A 24,984-nucleotide genomic window follows, 5' to 3' on the forward strand; every position below is an offset into this window, starting at 1 on the left:
TCAGGGATTATACAGTGTCCTGCCTGGATACCACAGTCTGGGGGCCACAGCAGCACTATAGGCTGCTGATCACACACTGACTGATGCCACTCAGCCCCAAATCTATGGCAGCTGCTGGATGACCTGAAGGGGGCATACAAGCAAGCAGGGGGAGGAGGGAGGGGATGACGTTTTACAAGGGCACACATAGTGATAGGATGAGGGGAAATGGCTATAAATTGAAGAGCGGAAGATTTAGACTAGACATTAGGAAGAAATTATTCAAAATGAGGGTACTGATGAGGTACTGAAACAGGTTGCCCAGAGAAGCTGCGGATACCCCATCCCTGGAAGTGTTGAAGGCCAAGTTGGATGGGGCTTTGAGCCACCTTGTCCAGTGGGAGGTGCTCCTGCCCATGGCAGGGGGTTTGGAACTGGATGATCTTTAAGGTCCCTTCCAACCCAAACCATTCTATGATTCTATGATTCTATAAGATGACAGCCCTGTCTCACAACCAATCTCTGCATGGCACCACAGGGCAGATTGTCTACATGTGTCTAGTAGTAACCGTATGGGATAGAGAACTGCATGAGATTCCTTCCCTCCTAGAATTAATACTGTGATGGGGCACATGAAAATGGCCCAGACAGCAGAAAATGTGCTACTTTCTTATTTATAGTTTTTCTGATACAATCAGGCTAAAATAGAAGTCTGGCTATTGTACGTACTTCTACCAGATGGACAAATGCCACAGACCCTGGTCCAGTCAAGTGACTCTTCTTTTCTATCAAGCTCCTACACAGTATTTGTAACCGGCTTTCGTTGGGTTTTTTTATGGCTGGTGCAGGGGTTGGAGCACAAGTCCTATGAGGAGCTGAGGGAACTGGGCTTGTTTATCCTGGAGAGGAGGAGGCTGAGGAGAGAACTCATGGCTGTCTACAACTGCCCCAATGTAGGTTGTGGAGAGGTGGGTGCTGGTCTCTTCTGCAGGATGAGTGGGAACGGCCTCGGGCTGCGCCAGGGCGGGTTCAGACTGGGCACCAGGAAATATTTCTTCACCCAAAGGGCTCTCGGGCACGGGCACGGCCGCCCAGGGCGGTGGTGGAGCCCCCGTCCCTCGAGGGCTCGGAAAGGCGGGGAGATGAGGTGCTCGGGATGGTTCAGTAGAGGGCAAAGACAGTCGATGATCTCAAAGGCCCTTCCCAGCCTAGCGATGCCCTGAGGAGCCCAGCCACGATTGTTTACCTCCTCCTCGGCGCCGGCCGATGCGGCCCTGCCCCTCCGGAGGCGACACCACCCGATTGGCCGCGGGGCCCGCCGGTCCCGCCAGCACCGCCCCGTCCGTGTGTGTGAGGCGCGGATTGGCGGCCCCGCCTCTTTCCCCGCCCACCCAGGGCAGAGAACGCTTTCCATTGGTCAGCAGCGCCGCCCGTCAGCCCCAGCCCCGCTTCCCCCGCAGCCACTCGCGCTGATTGGTCCATAGGGCGAGAGCCTCCGCTTTCTATTGGCTGTCTCCCCCGCCACTCCGGAGCCGCCGTTTGCCATTGGCCCGCCCGCCGTAGCCCTGCCCGCCCGGCCGCGCTGATTGGCCCGCCGGGGAAGGTCCGCCTCTTCCTATTGGCTCCCGCCCCGCCACTCCGGCGCGCGCCGCCGCTTCCCATTGGTCTACCCTCCCTATCCCCGCCTCCCCATCCGATTGGCCCTCTGCGCGAGCGCCGCCGTTTCCTATTGGCTGAACCCCCTCCCCGCCCCGCCTCCCCTCACCCTTGGCTCGTGCCCCCGCCCTCCGCGAGGGGTCACGTGATGTTTTCGCCGCGGCGCCGCCGAGGCCGCCTGCGTGAGTACGAGCGGGCGGGCGGGGGCCGTGGGGCGCGTCACGGGCCGGCACCGCCCGCTCCCCTGATGCGCTGCCCTCTTCCCCGGTGAGCCCGGCTTCCCCGCCGCCCTCCCCGTTCCCTCCGGACCCCCGCTTCGGCCCCCTATAACATGGCGAGCGGGATGAATGGCGCGGCCGGCGGCGGCGAGGAGGAGCCGGGCCCCCGCGGCGCGGGAGGCGGAGCCGCGCCTCAGCCCGAGCCCGGCGTGGTGGCGGGCGAGGGGGACGCGGGCGAGGGCGGGCGCTGCCCGTCGCCCCAGCCCCACCACCTGCTGCTGCTGCTGCGCCGCTCACCCAGCGCCTCGCTGTGCCCGGAGCCCCGGGGAGGGCAGCCCCGCACCGCCCCGCCGCCCGGCGACGACGTGAGGCGCTGCGGCTACCTGAGGAAGCAGAAGCACGGGCACAAGAGGTACTTCGTGCTGCGAGCCGAGAGCCGCCTGGCCCCCGCCCGCCTCGAGTACTATGACAGCGAGAAGAAGTTCAAGAGCAGCCTCCGAGCGGCCGGCGGGGCCGCCTCGCTATGCCCACCGCCCAAGAGGGTCATCCCGCTCTACCAGTGTTTCACCGTCAGCCGGCGAGCTGACGCCAAGCACAAGCACATCATCGCCTTGTACACCAAGGACGAGTATTTCGCCATGCTGGCCGAGAGCGAGGCCGAGCAGGAGGCCTGGTACCAGGCCATCAGCGAGCTCATGAGCCAGAGCAAGAGAGGCTTCCTGGAGCAGGAGGACCACACCGATCAGCAGGTGGATGAGGACGATGAACACTACGGGGCTGCCCTCAGGCCTGGCACAGTCTTCAAGGAGGTGTGGCAGGTCAACGTGAAGCCAAAAGGGTTGGGGCAAACCAAGAACCTTACCGGAGTGTATAGGTTGTGCCTCTCCAGCAAGGCCATCCACCTCGTCAAGCTGAACTCAGAGGTGCCCTCTGTCCACTTGCAGCTGATGAATATTCGTCGCTGTGGACACTCGGAAAACTTCTTCTTCATTGAAGTGGGCAGGTCTGCCTCCATTGGACCTGGAGAACTCTGGATGCAAGTGGATGATTCCGTGGTCGCCCAGAACATGCATGAGACTTTTCTGGAGACTATGAAAGCTCTAAAGGCCTTTGCGGAGTTCAGGCCCCGAAGCAAGAGCCAGTCTTCTGGAGGTGGCAGTGGTACCAATCCGATCTCCTTCATCACCACGAGGAGGCACTTGGGCAACCTTCCCCCCAGCCAGACAGGCTTACAGAGAAGATCTAGGACTGAGAATGTTGCTGGAGGGACTCCTCCTACCACCAAAAGCAGCAACTCCTATCGGTTCAGAACATCCAGCGAAGGAGAAGGAACCATGACTAGACCTTTTAGGTCAGTGACTGGGAGTCTGATCCACCTGAATACTGCAAGGATGAATTTGGGCCGGCAGGAAGGGAGCGGAAGGTATGTGAGAGCGGCTTTCAGCTCATCTTACCACACCAGGTCTGCTTCACTCCCCGTTTCTCATTTTCCCTCCACTACAAGTCCCATCAGTGTTTCTTCCAGTAGTGGCCATGGCTCTGCTTCAGACATGTTGACCAGGCCTTCTAGCTCATCTGTGTGTGGTTCCCCGAGTGATGGGGGATTTGTCTCTTCTGATGAATATGGCTCCAGCCCTGGAGATTTCAGGTACTTCCGAGTCAGGAGTAACACGCCAGATTCCCTGGGAAACACGCCGCCTATCAGGGAGGAGAACTGTCTGAGTGAGTACATGTCCATGAGTAAGCAACAGGCAGATGATGGCTCAAGAGATGATTATATGGAGGCTGAAAAGTGTTTCAGGAAAAGAACTTACTCTCTAACAAAACCAACTTCTGTAGCAGTGCAGCAGAAGATGACACAAACCACAGCTTTGTTAGATGAAGATTCTGCAGGAAATCACGGACGATTACTTTACTCTGAAACACCAAAACTGAAAGACAACCATGATTCAGAGTATAATGACGCTAACCTTGATTCTGTATGTAACCAAAGTAGGAGTAAAGCCAGGGATGATGGGTACATGCCAATGATGCCAGGAGTTGCATCTTCTTTATCCAGCAACAGCGATTATTTGCCAATGACTCCTAAAAGTATGTCTGTTCCAAAACAGATAAACAATTCGTGGTCACCATCTCAGGTTGACTCCAGAGGATATATGATGATGTTTCCAAAGGCTAGCTCTTCACCCGTACGAAGTCCTTTAACTGGATTTGTTTCTAAAGGAAGTAATGAAAAGATTGTAAACAATGAGTATATGGATATGTCACCTGGTAACTCGACTCCAAAGCACCCCGGTGAATCAAATTATATTCACACTTCTTCTGTTTCCAAAGGTTTCAGTTCGTATTTTTCTTTGCCTCGAAGCTTTAAGGCGTTATCAGGACAAAACGGTGACCACAGCGAATACGTTCCAATGTCTTCACCTGGAAAGCTCTTGTACGGTGGACCAGAAAATGTGAAAGGGATCAACAGTGAGGCCCTGGCTAACGGCATCTCTAAATTGCCAGTGGTGAAGGGTTCAGATGAAGGACTTGTGCAGAACAGGGCTGCTAGGCCCACAAGACTCCCACTAGGTACGAGAGGGAGTAATACTATCCCAAGAATGTATGATCGTACAGTTCCACCTGAGCCAGCGAGTCCCGGTGAATACATCAATATTGATTTTAATGAAAAAGTGAGTAATACTCCATACTCCTTATCTGCAGAAGGATCGCCATCGTCTCTGGGCTCAAGTAGTGACCACAGACAGTCCCCACTTTCTGATTACATGAGTGTTGACTTGGATGTACAGTCACCGAAAACAGCCAAGGAACTGTCCAACTCTCTAACAGATATTTCAATTTATGCAAGTTCCAGTATTCCTAGAAACCAATCAAATCCTGACTACGCTAGGCTTTCATTTGGTACTGCTTGTGTTAGCACTGCAAGTAACAGGACTGATGACTACACGGAGATGACGTTCAATATGGCAGCCACACCACCTCGGCCATTTGCCGCCGAATCTGATGATGGTGTAAAGATTGATAGCCCTTCTTCCATAGTTAATAGACTGTGCATTGTTGATCGATATGCTGGTAGCAGTGGCTTCTCCGTTCCTAGCTCTGATCCACCTATGGGACCGAAAGTGATTCGAGCTGATCCTCAAGGCAGGAGGAGACACAGTTCTGAAACATTCTCTTCTGCTGGGACTGTGACGACCTCCTCCTCTTTCTTTACTGATAGTAGCAAAAGACACAGCTCTGCCTCATTTGACAATGTTTGGTTAAAACCGGATGAAAACATTTCTGATGGTCAGGAAAGCAAAATGTCCAGGGATACCTCAACTGGATTTCAAAATGGCTTAAACTACATCGCTCTGAATTTACGCGATGATCCTATAAGCTGTGAGGCAAGTACTACAGCGCCAACTTGCCATCTCCAAAATGGTACTTCAGGTTTGGATAGTGGAGCTTACGTGAGCATAGATTTCAGCAGATCTGATGGTCTGAAGTGTAACGCTGCAAGAAAAGGTTTGTAACTTTAAAAGCACTATCCTTTCCTGCTTGCTTAGCTGTAGGAATTAAGTTCTCTGCTTTTAAAATCTGGTCCTCAGAGTGGGGTAAATGTTTTTTATCATCTTACTGTATTACTCTAGTACAGCCAGTCTTGTAGCACAGCATCCTCACTGCTGAGTACAGATGAAAGGGGACATGGTCCTTGGCCTGAAGGATTTATGTGGCTCTTCTAGGCCGTTAGAGGTGTTATCAAACTGTCGTTTGCCTCATTTCTTTTATGAAAGGGTTTTGCTAGTATAAACATTAATCGTATTTCATATTGTAAACTCTTGTCCTGAGGTTATGGTAGCTCTTCTTTTCCTTCACTTTTTCTTTTTTGTTTTTCTTCCTTTCTTGTAACTAGATGACTCTTCATTTTTTTTTCCATAAACATGTAATTTGTGTCACGGATAGAGAAAGCTGAAAATTGCTAAATTGAGTTTAGACATCAAAATTTGGGGCTGAGACCCATTTCTTTCAATAAATGCAGGTGAATGTATGTTTTGGGGTTTCTCATGTACAAATCTGCCTGCATGTATTTAGTTGACTGTTACATAAACAGAACTGAGGTTTCTTTCCCGTAAAGGTTTGGTGTGCTCCTTTAGAGCACTGATCTCCAAAGGATCCTTGAATCCTCTGGAGAAGCCGTCTTCTGATGGTTGACCAGGGTGGTGGTGGGCTTCTGCAGCCCGTGCCCTCCATGTTCACCACCTTCAGATTGTGTCCAAGGGCTTGGTTGAGCTGTAACCCTTCCCCACCCGTACAGAGGGATCTGCCTTGTGTGTGGCAGGTGAGGAATGCCTGTAATAGGAGGCTCTCAGCAGTGTCTTCCAGGTCTGAAACTTTGGAAGAAACGCTTCTGGCTTTCAAGTGATCAGTGGTTTGATCAAACTTAAGGTAACACAATTTGAGGTGTGCGTAAAAAATAAGGGTGGAAGGAAGAACATGGGAAAGCGGAGGGACACTCTTGTCCCTATGTTAAGTTCTTTGCTTTCATGGTGGGAGTGAAAAATAGTAATTAGCTGATAGTGGTACTGTGCGTGTCCACAGAGTGCATGGCAGTGTTGGTGCAAGCACTGTGTTGCTACTTTGGAAGTACAATCCTTATTTTGGGCTTCGTGACCCACTGAACTCCTTGCAGTAATTCACCTACCCAGATGGAAAACAGCGTGTGTTAGCAGCGATGTTTTTCTCTCTTTACGAATGTATGTGTAGTCAATAATTGATGAGTACTAAGAGGAAATATTTAATCACTGTTGGACATTGATATTTGTCTACTTCTCTGTCAACAGAGAAGGCAGTAAAGGGGCAGGCTACTGCTGGTTTTTGTATTTTAATTACACTCTTAACCCCTGAAATGATAGGACTTTTTTTCCTGTTTTCACTTAAAACTGTGTCTGAAGGCAGAAGGTATTGCAGCAGCTTTAAAACTCTGTAGCCTGTACTAGTGGAAGGTATAAGCCTGACTCAGCTCACATGCCATTCGAATTCTGGCAGCACTGCTTGGGGCTGCTCAGAAATGTGTGGTTTTCTTTTTCCTCTGCTTTGTTTTGTTGGTTGGAATCAAATTTAGAAGACGTTGAAAGCTGCCAGTCCAAGAAGTGCTTTTTTCCAAAGTTAGTCTTTCAGCACTTCAGAGATTTGTCAGCTAAATCACAGGCACGCTGGTTGCTGTGGCCCATTTGTGGTTGGTTTTTTTGAAAAAAGCACCCCCAAAGACATCAGAGTTCAAACTTATTCCCTTCATATGACTAAAACCTGCATTGTAAAATAAAACTTATTACAAAATGGAGGGGAAAAAAAATAAAAGAACAGAGATGATTTTGTTTTGGCTGTGCTGCAAATAATAGATTTAAAAATAGTGTTCAAGAGATAGTATTTTTACAAAAATACAATTTCTAAACACATTTTGCTTACTACTGCTACAGCCCTGTGATGGATTTTTTTCCTGGTCCAACACAAGGTGCAGAGGGGCAGGAGACTTAGAGCTGCAGTTCTTAGCTGTAAATTGAAGTTTTTTGGAAATGAAGGATGCATTAAAATCAAGTGAAAGAAACTGCATGAAAACATGGGCATTGGCAGGATATTAAGCACAAGAATAGTTAGAGCTTAGGCTGATGGTTTCTTTCTAGTACTAAAAAGAAAAACAGGATTATAAAACACAGCTCCAAAACAAGACCTGACAGTTCTCTAAAGGCAGCATAAATATTCCTGGTACATCGTAGGAGGGCAGGTGGCGCGTGGACACGGTGGGTGGCTCATGGAGAGGTCAGGGGATTTTGGAACAGTCCAGGCTAGAAGTAGATTTCCAAACTTATACAGCCTTGTAGATCGGTGACGTGTGTCTGTTTCTTAGTAATGACTTAAAATTCTTGATTATTAAGATAGCAGTTTTCATTCACACACTAAATCGTGTTTCTGAGCTGTAGCAACGGTAATTTTAGAAGTCTCTATTCTTCCAGGTTATCAATTTCTACTGCAATGAAGCTTTCATTTTAATATTTGAAAAGTTTTTCTGTGATCCAGAAAAACACTTCCACATTCTGTTTTGTTAGTGGAAATCTGCACTTTTAAACCTCTTCTGTCCTAAAGAGCTGAAGTGTGCCTGTGTGTAACTGATCTGTTTAATACTTCTGGAGATTTCTAGAGTCCAGTGCTGTCTTTCCTTCCACACCCCACTTGTTTGGTCTCTTTGCTTGAAAAATGCTCTGTGGTTAAACCCATTCTTAAGGAAAGTACTTAGCAGATGAATTTACTCTTTACTTCGTGGAAAGGAACTATCCCATGTTTATTGAATTCTCTCAGGTAGAGAACTTTATTGTATTCCCTGAACTGCAGTTTTACTGGAAGGAAAGGCTTCCCAACTTGGAGTTGTTTGCTTTTTTGTTTTGTTTTTGTTTGCCTAACTGGAATATTGTGTTCTGTGACTCAGCTGCATTCTCCCAACTGCCGAGGGTGGTGGGGCAGTTGCTAATGCATCACTGCCCCTTCATTGTGATTCCCAAACTGCTGCTGGTTCAGGTTCACTGGTGTGAATCAAACGTGGATTTTTTTCCCTTCTCCATTCATGACATGGATGGAGGAGGGGGAAGGCGCTGACTTGAAACTGTAAACAGGCCTGGCTTGTGAATAAACTTTTATTTTAGATTGAGGCAAGACTGAGGGTTTTCTTTTGATGATGATGATGGTTGGAAGAACATAAGGTTCCGATTTTTAATGCTTTAAGTTTAAGGAGATCCTTAGCAAAACAGTTTCATCACAAAATTGTTACACAATATCGAAGCAAGCGGTTTGCAGTTTTGATTACATGAATCTGAGTCATGAAATTTTGTGCTAGGAGTACAGAACACTAAAGCTACTTCAAACATGGCTTAGCTCATGTATACCTTGTTATTGGACCTTGCAGAAACTGAGGAGGATAATGAGAATGGGGTGGCAATAAACAGCATAATGGGTCCTGTACGATTCAAGTTTCTTCAGACCTCATTAGAAATATTAAACCTGCAAAGATACCCTGGACTCCAAACACAAACCAGATTGTTCAGAGTAAATGTGATGTTCAGCTTAGTATCAACCCACCTATTTTACACCCACTCTTTAATCTTATCTCTAACACTATGTGGAGATATTATTTCAGAAGGTCTCACCAGTGCAAGATTATAATTTAAGTATTCCTCACCTTTTTAATTGCCTCCTATGCCAGCCAGGGCAAGAGTGTTGTGTACACCTTGGGGAGCTGAGAGGAAGGAAAACAAGTAGAGCTGTGAAGCAAAACTTGTGGTCCAAATTGTCCAGGTCCTTTATGGTAATGTGCCTATTTCAAATGCAAAATTTTGAAGGATATAATGAACAATAAACACTTGAGAAATTCAGTAGCTGGAAGTTTTAGCTATTACTAGTATAGTAAATTACAGTTTACAGGATACCAGGCAAATAACTGCCCCTTTTGGGTTTCAGACTAGTGGTTTATGAAAATTTGCTTTAAACTGAGACTCTTTTGTATCAGCAGAATGCTCAAGACACGGGCCCATTTAAAAATAACTCGAAGAACCCTACTGAAGCACATCTGAAAGCTGCTGTGTATCCTACAGCTTTGAAGTAACACTGGGATAATAATTTAGAAAAAAAACCCAAAGAAACCCAAACCATTTTAATCTCGCTGTAACAGATGCCACTTTAACAATCCTGAGTGACTTACAGCTGTGCTCAAAAATACACAGGGTGACTTTCTGAAGTAGTATAGGAGCTGCTGAAGGCAGAACAGATTTTTGCTGTGCAGCGTGGGAGTGAGGGAATCATGACATATTTGACCGAGAATCAGTTGGGTTTTACTTGTGCTTGGGTGAGAGGATTGGAGACAAAAATGTTGCCCTGTCATTGAGAGACAGCTCTTACTTGTAGCACATGTGAAATACTTCGGGAAATCAGCTTTCCAGATTTCAATTCCATAGTTGCAGCTGATGGCCACGTGTCTTTTTTGAAGTCTAAAATGTTGGGATTGTAGCTATCTTGTAGGTTAAACCCTGCTGTGAGATGCAGGGAGGTCTGGGGGTGACCCAGCCCTGATTCAAACTGCCTTTTATTTATTTATTTTTTTTTTAAGTCTTTTGGTGAAATCTCAACTGCATGATTACCCTTTCAGTTTTCCCTCTAAAACTTCCCATGTCCCTTTCTCCTGTTGGAGGGCTCCTTGTTCTCCCTGTCGCCGCCAGAGGTTACCTGGCCCTTCCCACAGCCATCTTCGAGCCCCAGGCCAGGGGGTTCCTTGTCGCTGGGTGTTCCTGAGGGGTTTTTGTGTGTCCGGCGCCATTTGAGCAGTTGGTAGAGCTCAGATTTGTTTTTTTTCTCTGCATATGCTCTTTCTTGATGAAAGGATCTTTAATAAGTTTTCTTCATATTGACTGCTAGGGAAGGATTTATACCTTGAGGTTTTGGATGGTGCTAAAAAGAGCCTACAGAGCTGTGTTGTACCTTGGTGTGTGTTTGTGTGCTCTGTTTGTGGACCCGTGGTGCTCCCAAAAACATGCTGAATGATGTCCAGTATATTGATTGTGCTAACGAGTTTGTTTTTCTGATATGAAGCAGTAAACAAACTACCATTTTTAATACTGTTGTGATCAACTGTGGCATTCATCAACCCAAGGGAAAATGGAGTGATAAAGCTGAAAGGCAGGCAAGAGAGGGTCAAACTTTCTGGAGCCTGGGGATGTATCTGCTGTTTTGTCTTAAAAGCACAGCATTATCTTATGACTCTCCCCTAGACGGTATGTGATGACTTGGCTGGAGAACTGTCCTATGGCCACCCTGCAAATCTGCTCTTTGACTTTTCTTCCCCTTTAGCTTTCACACATTGACCCCAATCCAATGATGCAGTCTTACAGACTGAAGCAATGAGTAGGGGAAAAGGAAAAAGTGTGTTCTAGGTTTAATCGAGCCCTGAGTCTCTGTAAAGGTCACTCACCTTAGGGATGGTTCGGATGTAGTTCACATCCTTGATCAATATGGATTTGTGACATACTTGAGGGCAGTGGGAAGACAAATGTAAATTGTCCTGACTCATCAAAGGTGTTTGGGAGGTGTTGCTGAGGCTCTCATCTACATCTTGAACATACAAGTGTTTGGATTTGTGGAGATTTTGCTTCAGGTGTAGCATTACTCAAAGAGCGGCCGTGTAACAGGCTGCTAGCAAGAATTTTCTGCCCTGGTTAAGTCACGAGCTCCATCTTAAGGGGCAAAGGCTGCTTATTTCAAAACACTATTTTTCAGTTAATTTAGCTGTAGGGTTGGACACTAACAGTTCAGACTGCTTGTTTGTGTATGAGTGTGTGTGGCACACCAGTGATTCATGGGTTAAGTGAAAGGTCTCATCTTTCCTAATCTTTTGAGAAGAAAGTTTTTTTGAAAGTGATGGCTTATACTGAAATTAATAGAGTTAAGATTTGGCTGTAATTCCAAGATGATGATACAGTTTAATGTGACTTAATAAAACCGAAAACTTAAATTACTACTGAAAGACGAATTGTGCTTGTGTTCACTGTATAGCATATGTATATTATGGGCTTACATAAGTACCAAATTGAGTTATTATTTTGGGCATAAAATGGAGGTGTTTACCATCTATATTTGTCTCTGTGGTGGATTTGGGGGTGGGTTCGGTGTTTTTTTTTGTTGTTTGGTTGGTTTTAGAACAAGATGTTTTTCATGGCGAACAGGAAATCGGTTAGAAATGAGCTGAAAAAATGAACGGATTTGATCTTGAGGTCTTTCAGACAGTGTTATGACAGGGAGTCTGTTAATGAAAGCTTTTAATGCAGCTCCAGAAGTGATCTCTGCTTACTGAAGAACCTGAACAGGTAGGCAGGATGGAGGTCCCCTGCATTGTGCTGCATGTAAATGTCCTGGTCCCTGTCCTAAGGAGCTTCCTATTTAAAAGACGAAACTAAAGAGATGGATGCAACTTGATTGTGCTGGGGTGGAGAGTAAGATAAAGATCAAGGCTGCTACCACTGGTTGGATGAAGATAAGAATCAGCGTCCGGAGAGATAAAAGGCTGCTGGTAGAGGTGCTTGGAAGGGTATGCACCTGGCAGAAAGTGATGGCAGGTAGAGAGATATAAATACAGGGTTGTAATGGTTTAAATGGCTTGAAAAGGATGAGTTAAATGCCAGAACCCTGGCCAGGATGTTAATCTTGGTTAGAGGAATGTGGGCCAACATGTATCTCTGAGTTAGGAGCATATCCCAATGTTTACTTCTCCCTTTTAGATGTGGAATGTTATGATTTGTTTTCTTCTTTCTTCCTTTCTGTAAGCTACTTTGCCTGCAGCCATGTGACTGATAGATTTGGTTCAAGCAGGGTTGCAGGAGTGCATACTGGAGCACAGGGTCACCCTGTGCAGCATCTCTAGCCAGTTGATGTCGCCAGGACCCACTTGCTCTGGTGTTGGTGAGGCTTTACTCCAGAAGCAGCTAGGTTGATGCAGCTGCAGCTGCCTTGGTGTTACTACTGGTTCCTTCTTGGTTTTGCCGAGGTCGTTTAGGTGGCGTCTCTGGAATTCAGGCAGTCTTCTGGGGTTGGGGAGGAGGCAGCAGTGTGCTGTGGGAGATAGAGCCACCTTTAGTGTTTGTAATTGATGCATTTGGGATCCAGCTCTGAACAGAGAGCTCTGGATGGCACATCCCTGCTCTAGAGCTCTCAGCTGCTGAGGGTGGCCTGCAGAAGCTGAAGTGCAAAATGATGGCATCGATGGGAGAAAGTTGTTCTGCTGCTGTGTTGGTAGGTCAGGTTGAGCAGGCACTGTGGTGGCTGCGAGTGAGCCCGGATGTGGTGGCAACAGTGAGGCTTGGTTCACTGTTGTGGTTATAAGTGAATGAAATCTTAATGTTGACGTATTCCACAAGGTAAACACTAAACAAGAATCATAGAATCATCGAATCACTAGGTTGGAAAGGACCTACTGGATCATCGAGTCTCAAACTGTCGAGTAAAATTTGTCTACGAGGCGGCACAGTTCTATTCTGTCCATTGTGAGCTTTGGGAAGCTGAAGGCACTATCATGGGCACTTGTGCCATGATTTGATAAGACCTTGTCTCACACGCGTGATGCAATCGGAACCTTTCTTCCTCCCCTGAAGAAGCCAGGGGTTTGTGTGTCCTAATGTTAGTGCAGGCTCAATAAGGTGATAATCTGAAAACGTAAAAAATTTGTGTGCCCCTGCTGTGTGTGGTAGCAGGTAGTGGCTGATAGCAAAGATATGTTTTTGTGGAGGCACGCATGGCCAGAAGGTCTGGCTGAGGAAGTTTGGGAACGTGGCCATGTAGTAACTTCTAGCCTTTGACAGTCATTTATGATGACAGTGGGAAGAAAAACCTTCTGCTGAAGGCTTTCAAACATTGAGGGCTTCAGTGTTTGGGAAGAGTGAAGGGATGAATTGGGATGTGTGAAAATTTTTGTAGAAAGGAAGTATCTGGAAAGGTGATTTGAAGGGTTGGGAGCTGTTTCATTAGTCATTGGTGACACTGTCCTTTCTTCTGCTTGTGTTTGTAAGAATAGTTTTGCTTACTGGAACTGCAGACCTGTGCTTGCAAGCAGGCACCGCCCGGTGGGGGAAGGCCTGGCCAGGGGTGTGCAATACTGCCCTGTAAATGTACACCCACTCTGGCTTTTTTTTGTGTTTAACTTGGGGAATTTCCCGAGTCTGATGTAGTTTGTTTTATAATCCTTTATGGATCTTCAGTACAAGTCCTTTTCCAGTCTCTCTGTGAACCTGTGTAAACTCTGTGTTCCCCCCAGCCTGCGGTCAGTCAGTACCTGCTGCACCCAGACACCTCTGCCTGTTTTGGACCCTGTTCTATGCTGGCTTTGTTTGGCAGCCCCCACTTTGTGTACTGGAAGAGATAATGAACCCTATCTTTTCTCTCCATGCCACTTAGGATCGTGTGGATGCTGTATCCTCTCCTGCCATACGCTTAGCCAGCGTGCTGTCAGCAGCTCTGTACCACTTGCAGCAGAGACTTGTGGTATAATGTTTTTTTTTTAATTTCCAGATGTATTCTAACGCTTCTCTGCAGGCTGAAGGGTACTTCTTACCTGGCTGCTCGGCCCAAGGAAGCTGTTTCACACCCTTCATGAATTTTTCTGCAGTACTTTGAAACTCTTCCTGTTATTCCAGGTCTTTTTTGAATGCAGGAACCAGAGCTGGGTGTGCTGTTCAGCACTGGTATTTGATGTGGTTGTTTTCTTCCCTGTTTGTTTCCTAACAGTTCTTAAGTTCCAGTTTACCACAAGAGCACAGGCAGGAAATGCATTCCTCTCTCCTGGCAATTCAGGGCTCCTAACCTTTGTCACAAGAGCGGAGCAAACTGCAGCAGGAGGTGTTGTCAGAAGCCACACAAACAAGATTGTTTTTCCTTGGCTAAAATTCCCCTGCATTTCCTGCAGTTCAGGTCAGTCACAGTGTCTGACGCTTGCTTTTGGAAAAGCAGAACTTTTTCTTCTTCTGCAGTGTGAAAATCTGAAATTTGAACTTCTGCCTGATTTGAAGTGGAGAGGGGTTAATTTTTAGTGTTGTGTTGCTATATTGTCATAGAAGTTTAGTTCAACAACCAACCAATCAATCAAAAAACCAAGCTCCTTAAGCCCCCAGCAACTTTGTGTCAAGCTGTCTGGTGCAGTTTGAGTTGGTGTTAGGGCCCTGCCAAAACTGTAGGAAGTTTCGTAGTTCTAGGAATGGTATCAGTAAAAGAGATGAAATTAGGGAGTGTGCATCAGGCCTTCCTAGAAACAACACCACTGTTTATTACAACAGAAAAAGAAGCCTCTGCTTCAAAAGATAAGGCCTTTCTGCAAAGCAAATAAAAATGATCTTAAGTCATGGGAGAGGTTTTTTTAGCTCATGAAATTGCAAAGCACTAAGAATAGCGGAACCACATTTTGAATGAACAGTTGTGGATAAAGGTTATTTCAGAGAGTGACACTGTCTTCTAAATTTTGGCAATGCTGCTTGAGGAGCAATCTAATTAACTGGGATGTGTTGTTACCAGTTGCTGTGTTTAAATAGTTTTTCCATTGAAAAGTTAATCTTGGAACAGAGGTTTTTTTAAAAAAAAAAATTGTTTTTTTTTGCTTGGGAAAACTGTAGGTGCGAAATATATTTACTAGCTTAATTCGAGCATCATGAGTTTGTTGTTGAATGAAGAAAGTACGTGGAATATTTGCTTAGCGGTCAGCAGGTGGTTTAGCATGTTTCCCAAGTAAGGATGGCTTTCTGTGTCGGGACCGGTTTGGGTTACCTAGGGACAGGAGCTGTGTATGCCATGGCCACAGCAAATGTCGGTTGTCCTGATTTGTATTTGTAGACTAGATGTCTGTGTGTGAAGTTAAGAAGGAATTCTGCTCCGCTTGCCTCTAGCAAGGTCTAAAGCTCTGCCATTAAAACAGGAGCTTGAAGAACTAGGATGATGATGTAGGAGAGTAACTATGTGTTTGGTAAGATTTGAGGCAGAAAGGTTTCGCACTAATTTGGGAAGGACTCTATTTGGGGAAATTCCCTCCTTCTCCCCGACCCATCTGCCGAAAGGAAGGCTTGAAATGTCATCCCAGTGGTGGTCCTTCCCTGTCCAGTGGCTCGAACAAATCACTTTTGGATGCGCATGTTGTGTCTGGAGGTTGTACTGGAATTTGGAACTTTCCTGAACAACAGGAACATTGTCTGGCCCTGCGCACAAGGAAGTCTTGGGCTGTTCTGCCACTTTTGATCTGCGTAAGTCAGATTAATTCCTATTTTCCCCCTGAACCTGAAGTTCAGGAAAATGAGAACTTCTGTAGTGTTCTCCAGAAAGCATTAAGCTGTCTTAGTCTTTGACATGGAGATTTTAATCATTTAATTAAATTAATATCTAATGTAAGCAGAGCTTTTATGCTTTTAGGAATCAGTTGCAGAATTATGTCAGTAAAAGCCTTTCCTGTAAAAACAGGTATTATTTAGGATGAATTTCTTTGAGAGAATTAGGATGTCTGCGATGTTTTTAAAACTTCTAGGTTTGTTTTGGAGTGGCCTGACTTATATGACCTTAAGAGTTCAGATGCAGAAAATGAAGATAGTCTCATCTGATGGGCTTTGAAGTGGAACACACTAGGTTTGCAGTCTAATCTTCTGCCCCTAATTTTTATAAAACTTTAGATGATTTTTGCATGGAAGACATCTTTCTTGATGTGTTCCTTGATTTTAAACAAAATGTTTTTGAGTCATGGCACACTGCCATCCTCTTAAATATTTGCCCTGTTAGTTTCTGTTCTGCCCATGCAATCCTTTTCCTTTGGCTTATTGTCCCTCAGAAGGGTTCAGACAGCTGGTTGGAGTTTTATAGTCTTGATCCCACCTCAAACTGAGGGATTTGAGTAGACTTGTGTAATAAAGAGAAAGTTGTTTTAATTTTCTAAACTTATGCATTTTAGGAGATGACCTGTGAAAATGTTTTGATGTTTTCTGGACTCGTTTTGCTTATTAAATGTTCGTAAGAAATTGTATTGTTCTCAATATTCTGAGGCAGTAGAGCCCAGTTTTGAATAAAAACTGAAGCTTTTGTGTGGAATCTGTTAATGGAGCTGAAGTTTGAATAAACAGGAAAGCCCATCATAGAGTGCTATGAAAAGTACTTAGTGTATTCCTAGGCTGCTTCAAGAGTGCAGAGGGTTTTTTGAGTTCAGGTTTTCGCTGCTTGTTTTGTTGTGATGATCAGTTACCAGGTTTGGGTTTTTTTATTGATAGCCTGAGCAGATTTTCTTGGAAGAGCTTGTGACAGCCCAGGAACAGCAGTGTTTTTAGACTGCAACTGATGTTTCTCTTCAAACTTACCGTGTCTGATCTGACCACCGAGTTTTATTTGGTGGCATTTCTGTTCTGAGACCTCCAAGGGACTGGTGGGTTACTCTGCCGTTGCTTCTCTCTTCCCAGCTGTTTGAATCTCACAATTAATCTGGAAGGGTTACTCTGCCGTTCCTCTGACAGCTTCCCTTACTGTTCCATCTGTCCAGTATGTTTACCTGGTATCTGTAATGAAATGCTGATCTGTTTTTTGTTGTTGATGAGCAGTTTTCGTATTTGTACTGCTAACATAGAAATCTGTTGGCTGATGGATCTTCTGTTATGAAGACTGAGGTAAGATTGCCCCGCTTCACAGAAGCTGGGTTGTTTCTTTGAGCTTTTTGAGTTTACCTTCACCTACTGGCCAGGCAAAGGGTGGAAAAAGATCAGGTGTGGGAGAGAAGCTTAATATGTGAGCAACCTCACTAAATAAACCCATTTTGCTTCCTAAGGATCCTTCTGGTATGGAACCACAGAGGTGGAAATCCACAAGTGAGTTCTGGGTATCAGCAGCACAACAGACATCAGCCTTGTCTTGCTGATATTAAACCCATTTTATGCCTTTTAGTCTAATAACTTGACTTGTGGTATATGTGCATGTGCGATGCTTTAACACAGCTGGGTACAGGTGCCTTTGGATAAATCAAACCAGTGCTCTGACACCATGGTTCCTGCTTGCTCCCTGCAGGCAGCTGCAGCACAGCTAGATACTGTCTGTTGGGTGGTTGGGCGCAGATCTTCCTGGGAGTATGCAGGGGGACAGGCTACATCAGCTGGAGTTGCAGCAGTAGTGGAATGTTTATGACTGCAGAAACTGTCCTGGTTCTGCTGGAGACCCCTCTCACCCCTGGACGCAGAGTACACAGGCTGTGACACAGGCTCCTTGATGCCTGAAGGTTGGTGGTGGGCGCTGTGTGTGCCCTCCTTGCTGTGGTCCCACTGTGACGAGGAATGGACTCCTGCGTGCTGCCCTCACGATGGTGACTGCAGATACTTTGTGGGAGGGATGTCGCAAGATCCCCTCTTAGATTTCAGAGGGGATTTTTTTCATGTGGTCAAACTTCATGAGTTTCTTTTTGCTGTTTCTGTCCAATACTGATATGTGTGTACACATACATACAGAAATTCATATCCATATCTATAGATGTGTGTAGATGCTTTGTGCTTTTGTCCCAGAAAACAGCTGATGACTCAGGGCATCAGCCAGCTGTACTGCTCCAGCTGCAGTACTGACATTTTCAGCTTTAAGGAGGGGATTAGAGAAATGGTGACAACCAATACCTCCATATCTGAAAGACTTGAGGCTTTGTGAGACTGTGATCAGCTTGGAGGTAACGTTTGTGTGAAACTTCCTTCTGTTTATTTACAGTTCCCACAATTCTGTCTTAGATTAAAAATTAAGACGAAACATACTGAAATGTAGTTTGTAGTCATGGGGAAGAGGAGGACAAATTAATGAGCTCTCGTTTAATTAGAGTCCAGAGTTTCAGGAAGGGGGGGATGCTGCAGGGAGGTCCCAAGCTTGCCTTTACACTGAGGTAAAGCTCTCTTTGAGCCAGGATGTCCAAGGAATTCGTAAGCCATAGTGAAGCTTAGCTGACGATACTGTCTTGTTGTTCCTTATAAGCTAATCTTGTGTCAGTCTGGGCTCTGGTTAGAGTTTCCTGGTGTGCTTGCTTTGAAGTTGGTTATCACGCTGAATTCTGAGTTATGCCAGGCTTGTTCAAAGAATCAAAACCGAGCTAAGCAGAGGTGTTTTTTTTTCCTCTTAAGCTCTTCCCCTCTGAGTATCTTAAATGTAATTTGGCATAGGTTTATGAAAGTTTTTGAAAGTTGTAGCTATAAATACCAAGTTCTGCTGCACGGGATTGTCTGATTCAAACTGGGCCTTTACTCTTCAAAATATTTTGGGGATGTGCTTGCAGAGATTAGAATAACTTGTCCAACAGCTTTCAGGTGTGCCTTGTGTGTTAGGCGTGGAGGAAAAATGTCCTGACAAAAGCAGAGACAGTTTTTGAAGTTCCTTTTATGTAAGCTTGTAAGTTCACAGCAAGGAAAGGGTGGGGGGATGCTGGTGAATGTTAATTTTTATGGAATATAGGTTTAATATAGAAGCTGGAAGTGCTTTAATGTTCAACTTGCATGCATCGCTGGAGGTGTGATTCATTGCAAGCTGTAGTGCATATTTTCATCCTTTGGTCCTGCAACAAAATAATATTTTTCTAAAGAGGGAAACTATTTCAAAAATAATAGCTTCACTCGGCTTTTGTGAAAACAAAGCCATTGCTAACCACATCACGCTCTGTGTGTAACAGGCAATAGCTTTTTGTAGTGATCTTATGATGTCTGAAATAATACAAATGGAGATTCTTGGATTGTGGGTGTATTTTGGCTGTCTCTTCCTTGAATTGTGGAAAACCAAGTTACTGTACTTTTGAAATCACTATGTATTTGAAAAATGAAACTCAGCAACCCAGACCTTGGTGTGGGTTGTGTAAGGGATGAAATAGAGTTTTCTCTGGAGACGAAGGACCCCTCTGTACTTGTGTGCAGCTTACAGCCCTGCCATGGTCTTTGCTTCTCCATCTCCCTGTGCCAGGAGCTGGGTCTGTCCCAGCTGCAGCAGCAGGGGCAGAGCTGCTCAGCACAGCTCATCTCAGCTTTGCTCTTCTGTCTTTCTCTCTTTTTTGTTTTGAAGGGACAGTATTTTTAGCTGGGCGGAAATTGGAACTTTAACTTAGGGTGGAGTTTGTGTGTACTTTAGGATTGGTTATGTAAGTAAACACACAGGTTTACATTGTTATACGTAAGGCTTGCAGGTTTTGTTCAGCCTGTCCCTGTGGTCGAGGCAGTGGAGCACTATGCTTTCTTTAGCAAAGAGATGTAACTGATTTCCGGTAGGATTGCTCCAAACCCCCTTCTTTTGTTCCAGTGGGCCATGCTGCCATTGCTGTGCTTCGTAGTGAAGTATTCCACGTATTGCAGTTGTTCTCAACAGCAGCGAGAGTTTCCAGAGCAGTGAGAGGTTGTCCTGTGTGGATTTGAGGGGAAAAAGTAGAGTAGGTTTCTGGTTTTGTTTTTTTCTGCAGACTAAATCTCTTAGGCTAGCTGTTGTTTCTTAATGAGACCAGCCTGCTGTTTCCTTCTTCCCTGTAATGCCACAGAACAGATCTTGCAGACAGGAGCCTCAAACATGGAGGAGGAGATGACCAAAGCCACCTGACTGGCAGAGCACAGTGCCCTTGGTCTTGGCTGAGAGGACATAAATGCTGGAAGAGGACAGTCCGTCAGGGTTGGGAGCTGGTGTCACTCAGTGGTGTGGCAGACAGCACCCCTCCAGGCTGAACATCGGTGTCCACACTGGCTCTGGTGGGAGTGGAAGGGGTTCTGTAGAGAGCTGAAAAGTCACTTTTGGTACCTTCTGCCATTTGTGAGCACGCTGCTGCAGAAAGTTTTTTCATCCCTTCCCCCTCCCCCCCGCCCCCCCTCGATTTTCATGTCAGGAGCTGTTTGAGTCACTCCCACCCTGGCACGTGTGCAGTTACCTGTTGGGCTGGTGTTCTGCTTTGAGGTTGCCTTTTCACGTGACTGTATCTGCCTGTAATACACAATTATATCTTTTTTTTCCCGTGTTTTGCCTTTTCCATTCAGTTTGAAGCTGCTGGTTGTTGCTGCAGCATTGGAGGTGTCTGTCTGCCGTAGCTCTGCGTTTGGGCACCGCCTGGTGCCCTTTAGCGAGGATTTTGGGGAACGGGAAAACTATGCTCCGAGGGGTTTCTCATTATAAGTATTTGAAGCTTTTTCCTGACAAGCTGAGGACAGGGCACGCAGCTGTTGTGCCTTGCCACTCCGTGTTTGGAGCTGGAGTTGCAGGGAGTCGATATTGGAGTTCTGTACCCGCAGTGAATGGGAGCGTTCCCACAGCTGCTCAGTGCTAGCCTCTATGTGCATCGCCCATCGCATAGAGGGAATCGAGATCTCGTTAAGTAAATTGATTGTGAAATAGGTGATGGGTATCTGTAAGCTGGGGTCCATCCCCTGGTGCAGGGGCTGGCGATACAGTGCTGGCTGCAGTCCGAGCTCCTTGCCTGCACACACGTGGCAGCTCTGCGGTCGCTGCAGCTCTGCAGTGCCTGCTTCAGACTTTGTTGTTCCTCCCAGTGGCTCGGGATTTCTGAGCATGGTATCATCCAATAATACATCCTCTCTCTGTGAGAGAGACCAGTCTCCTGCACTCAGCCGCTGTCACTTCAGCAGTGAATAAGCTCCATGTATTCTTTTCACTAGAAAACATTTTTTTCCAATATAACTTGCATTTAAAATGTCACTGACTTTTTTCCCCCCTCCTTTCTAGACTGACTGCATTGCCATGGAAACCATTGTTGGAAGACAAGACTTTTCTGCTGGTAACTCCAGAAACTGTGTGGTGCTTTTGGAAGCAAAGCTCAGCTCCAGCCGGCTACTTTCATTTCCACCAGCACGGACATAGACACACATCCTTTTAATTAATTTTTTCATAGACATCAGCTCTCTACAGTTGAATTAATTTGAATTGAGATTTTTTCATAGCTGTGCTTTGGTGATGGAATTTGGTCTTTCATGTCATATCTACTTGGGAGGCAGCGTGAATGCCAGTGGGAGATCCCTGTGTGCCCCTTTCTTCCTTCTGCCTCTCACATTAATTTTTTTTTTTTTAAATTTATATTCTGAGAAGTCAAAGATGGTTTCTGATCGTCTGTTTAACATGGGGTTTGCTTCTCTGGTACAGTAACAAGTGGTTAGCTTAAAACATGTATTGTTTAGAAATATCTTGGCAGTTCAGGATTTTTCCAGGTGGCTGGGCAGAAGGCGGGTGGGAGAGAAAGGTGCCCTGAGGAGGAACCTGTGGGACCCAACGGCTCTGGGAAGGAGAGGCCTCTTCTGCCTTGTTATATTTTTTTTATTTTGTTTAAGATTTTGCTTTCATGGTACAAGAGGTATTTCTTGATCATAGGCTTAGAGTATTTTAAATCAAGTGTCTGTCGGAGCTTCAACTGAATTTTCTTTTTGCTCAGAATTTTGGTATGTACAAAGTAGGATTAATGGGCTGGTTGTCTTGTAGATTGTTTTTGTTCTTACCCTCAAGATACTTGTTTATAAATACGAATAGTGTAAAATGAGGTTTTTGTTCGCACATTCAAATGGAGAACTGCAGGGTCATATCCAGCGTTTGTGACTTCTGCATTATACTTGTCAGCTCTAGCTTTTTAAAGGGAAACCACCCTAATTGATCTTACTTTCAATGAAAGCCCCATTTTTTAATTTGGGATTATTTTTGTTCTTTCTTCCTGGCTTAAAGGGGGAAAAAGTAAAGTGTTGGCTCATCAATTATCTTTATCCCGCTTACAGAAATGTGACATTTCTAAATTAAGCCCTGATTTCCCCAATTTAAGTGCTTCGCTCTTGTACTGAATTTTTGGTTTTTGGTTGGAATGAATTTAGATTTTTAACACTGCTATGAATTTACAGAGCGTGGCACCAGTCGCTGGTACATGCAATGTATAATAACAGGCACTGACGATGAATCAAGGGTTTGGAAGTGGTACGCCAATCCTCATGCTGTACTGCACCACACAGCTGGTACTCCTCTGTCGTATATTGTACAACCGACTTGTCAGGCCGCCTCACCTCAAACGTGTGACCCTTGGGTTGCTTGTACCCTTTGTATAACACACAAGGCACCGTCACCTTCGGCTGCTCGGTGACGTGTACCCAGATCTGTTTTTGCATAGTATTAAAACGTACATGTCACTAAAAGGTGAAGAATTATTTTTCCTTTGGAAACATGGTACCAATCGCAGTGTCCAGAAACTGTTGCTGCAGGGTTTAAAAGCACAGAGCTGGTTTTGATTCTGGAAGAGAAGTTTAAGTTGGTACAGTTACTTGTTGCTGCTAAACATACCCTAATGAAAAATACGACCACTCTTACAGACCACGATACTGTCTCGGCAAATAGCTTTTGTTTGGTCGCGCAAATTAATGATGCAATATGTAGACAGCTTTTTATGAAGCTTTACATCTTTTCTAAGAAATCAGAATTTGGATGAAGATAGCTCTAAACATTTAATCTGAAAGGAAAAGGCTGTTTTGAAGAAATTTGTTACGTACTTATTTCATATTAGACCCCTGAGGCTGCCATTGTACAATATACAGCACTGATTTAATAAATGCTGAATAAATAAGTAAATGGGTAACCTCAAGCGTAGTGGTACAAATACTAATAGGTACGGCATAATAAATATGCAATCTTTTTGAATCTCTTAGTTTACAGCAACTAATTTATTCAGTATTGTGCTGGAAGAACATTTTCAGATGATGTAAAACATATCACTATATATACGACCTTCCAGCTACCCATTTATGCTGCTGTATAGTACAAAAATACCAATGATAGAACAATGTTTGTCCTGTAAATTTAATTTGATACTGGACAGTTATTGTCTGTACAAACGAAAACATATATGGTTGAAACTGTTCATTATATTTGCTATTTCTGCTTCACAGATCTGTTTTAAAGTTGAGCTGATTGATCTGGCTTTGTCTTCCATTGTAAATATTGTTATGTTGTTTTCTTTGTAAAACACATCGCGTTTGCGGTTTTGGGAGACTGGCTTGAAGCTCTGTATAGTGTTTATATTTATCTGACCTGGCTTTCCATAGAGCTACTTGCAGTAAATACGTGTTCATGTAGCTCCGTGTCTGTGTTTTTATTTTTAAACCAATTTTTGGTTTTTTTCTGCCCGAAGCATGCTTTCCCCTACTACGACTGCTTTGTCACCTTGCATCCCTGAGGATCTGGAGCAGCTTTTAGGGTATTTCAGGGCAGGAATCCCCAGCCTGTAGTGTTTCCTGTGCCACTCAATGTAAGAGCAAAATGCCCAGAGGTTTTTTTTGTTACAGTTTCATTATGCTGGTGAAAACTGGATTTCTCGATGGAAAAAATTATCAGTGCCCAGTACTTTCTTTTTCTGCTTTAAATGCAGAAGGCCGTGGCAATATTCTGCTCATAACTTGGTCCGTGACTGGGTATGGAAGCTTCATGATCAAAAAGTACAAGTCCTGGATGGAATTTTCAGTAGTGCAGGATCAGATAGGTTCCTGTCTTCAGAGTTCAAGGTAGAAGGGAATGAAAGTGGCTGCTGTTTAGGTTCTGTAGTAGTACTTTGGTTGGAGATGGATTAAATAAGGGCTGGTGTGTAAAACCAAAACCTGTATAGACATTTCATAACTTCAGGTAATGCAGCCACTTGTGAAAACAGCAGAACTTACGCTGGAAAATATCAACAAAGTGTAGTGACACGAAGGACACGTCAGTAGATGTGAGTGTATAGGATCTCCATAGATGTGGGCGACAGCTATGAAATGGCTTGGGTTTGACTTTTCTTTCTTTAAAAACAGCTGAGGTAATTCTTACCCTGACTCAGAATAGTGTGTTAAGGCACCTCCCTGTGAAAGTCAAGCTGGCTGTAAGAATTGGGTTTTCCTCACAAAAAGCAGCCCCTTCACTCTGGCCTCATTTCAGAGCACGTAGGGGAAGGAAAACAAAACAGTTTCTCATTCATGGCAGAAACAGCCTTGCCAGCAGCAAACACTGAGGATTGTCCAGACGTTGTCAGGTCTGGTGCAGCTGTGACACTGTTTGACCGCACTCACTTTGGGGGGCTCGAGGGGTGGAGGACACAGTTCTGCACTGATTTTTTTCACACCCTGTTGGGTGAAATCACTGACATACTCTCGTACTTCCGAAGCGTGGTGAAAGCACTCAGTGAGAACTGGAGGGTGAGTTAGACTGCCTGTTGGCATTTGAAGACAGTCACTAGAATATGTATTAAACGTCTTTGCCTTGAAATCCTCTGGCTGGTTCTAATGGACTTGCATCTCACAATGTGGTACTGGGGATAATCAAACAACTGGGAACCAGCGGTTCATTGAAGAGGACAAGGACCTTTTCAGAGTTACCAGGTAACAATACTTTGTATTGCCTTTTCTTCATCCCTGCATCTTCTTTTGGCTGTAGCTATTGTGTTCCCTCAAATATAAAGAAGTTTCTTTCATTTCCCGGGATGGGTTGTGAACAACGTGTCTTGGGGGGAAGAGCAGGAGCACTGAGCTTGCTGTATGGCTCTGGGAGGTAAGCACTTCTTTCCCCGCCCCGGTTTGTTAAACATGGCAAGCTGCATTTCTTTGCATTT

General features: G+C 45.1%; 1 protein-coding gene across 1 annotated transcript; it reads left to right on the forward strand.

Annotated features, from left to right (window-relative positions):
- Positions 1 to 1,779: 1,779 nt before the first annotated feature.
- Positions 1,780 to 23,497, forward strand: IRS4 (insulin receptor substrate 4). Its single transcript, XM_009559878.2, has 2 exons — positions 1,780 to 5,363; positions 21,108 to 23,497. Exons 1-2 carry the CDS (start codon positions 1,967 to 1,969, stop codon positions 21,110 to 21,112), a joined length of 3,402 nt encoding a protein of 1,133 aa, XP_009558173.2. The 5' UTR covers positions 1,780 to 1,966; the 3' UTR covers positions 21,113 to 23,497.
- Positions 23,498 to 24,984: the final 1,487 nt, after the last annotated feature.

The sequence above is a fragment of the Cuculus canorus genome, chromosome 10 (genome assembly GCF_017976375.1).
Source record: "Cuculus canorus isolate bCucCan1 chromosome 10, bCucCan1.pri, whole genome shotgun sequence".
Classification (NCBI taxonomy): domain Eukaryota; kingdom Metazoa; phylum Chordata; class Aves; order Cuculiformes; family Cuculidae; genus Cuculus; species Cuculus canorus.

Excerpts from the sequence above, each read along its gene's own strand:
- IRS4 (XM_009559878.2), top strand. The coding sequence starts at position 1,967 with ATGGCGAGCGGGATGAATGGCGCGGCCGGCGGCGGCGAGGAGGAGCCG.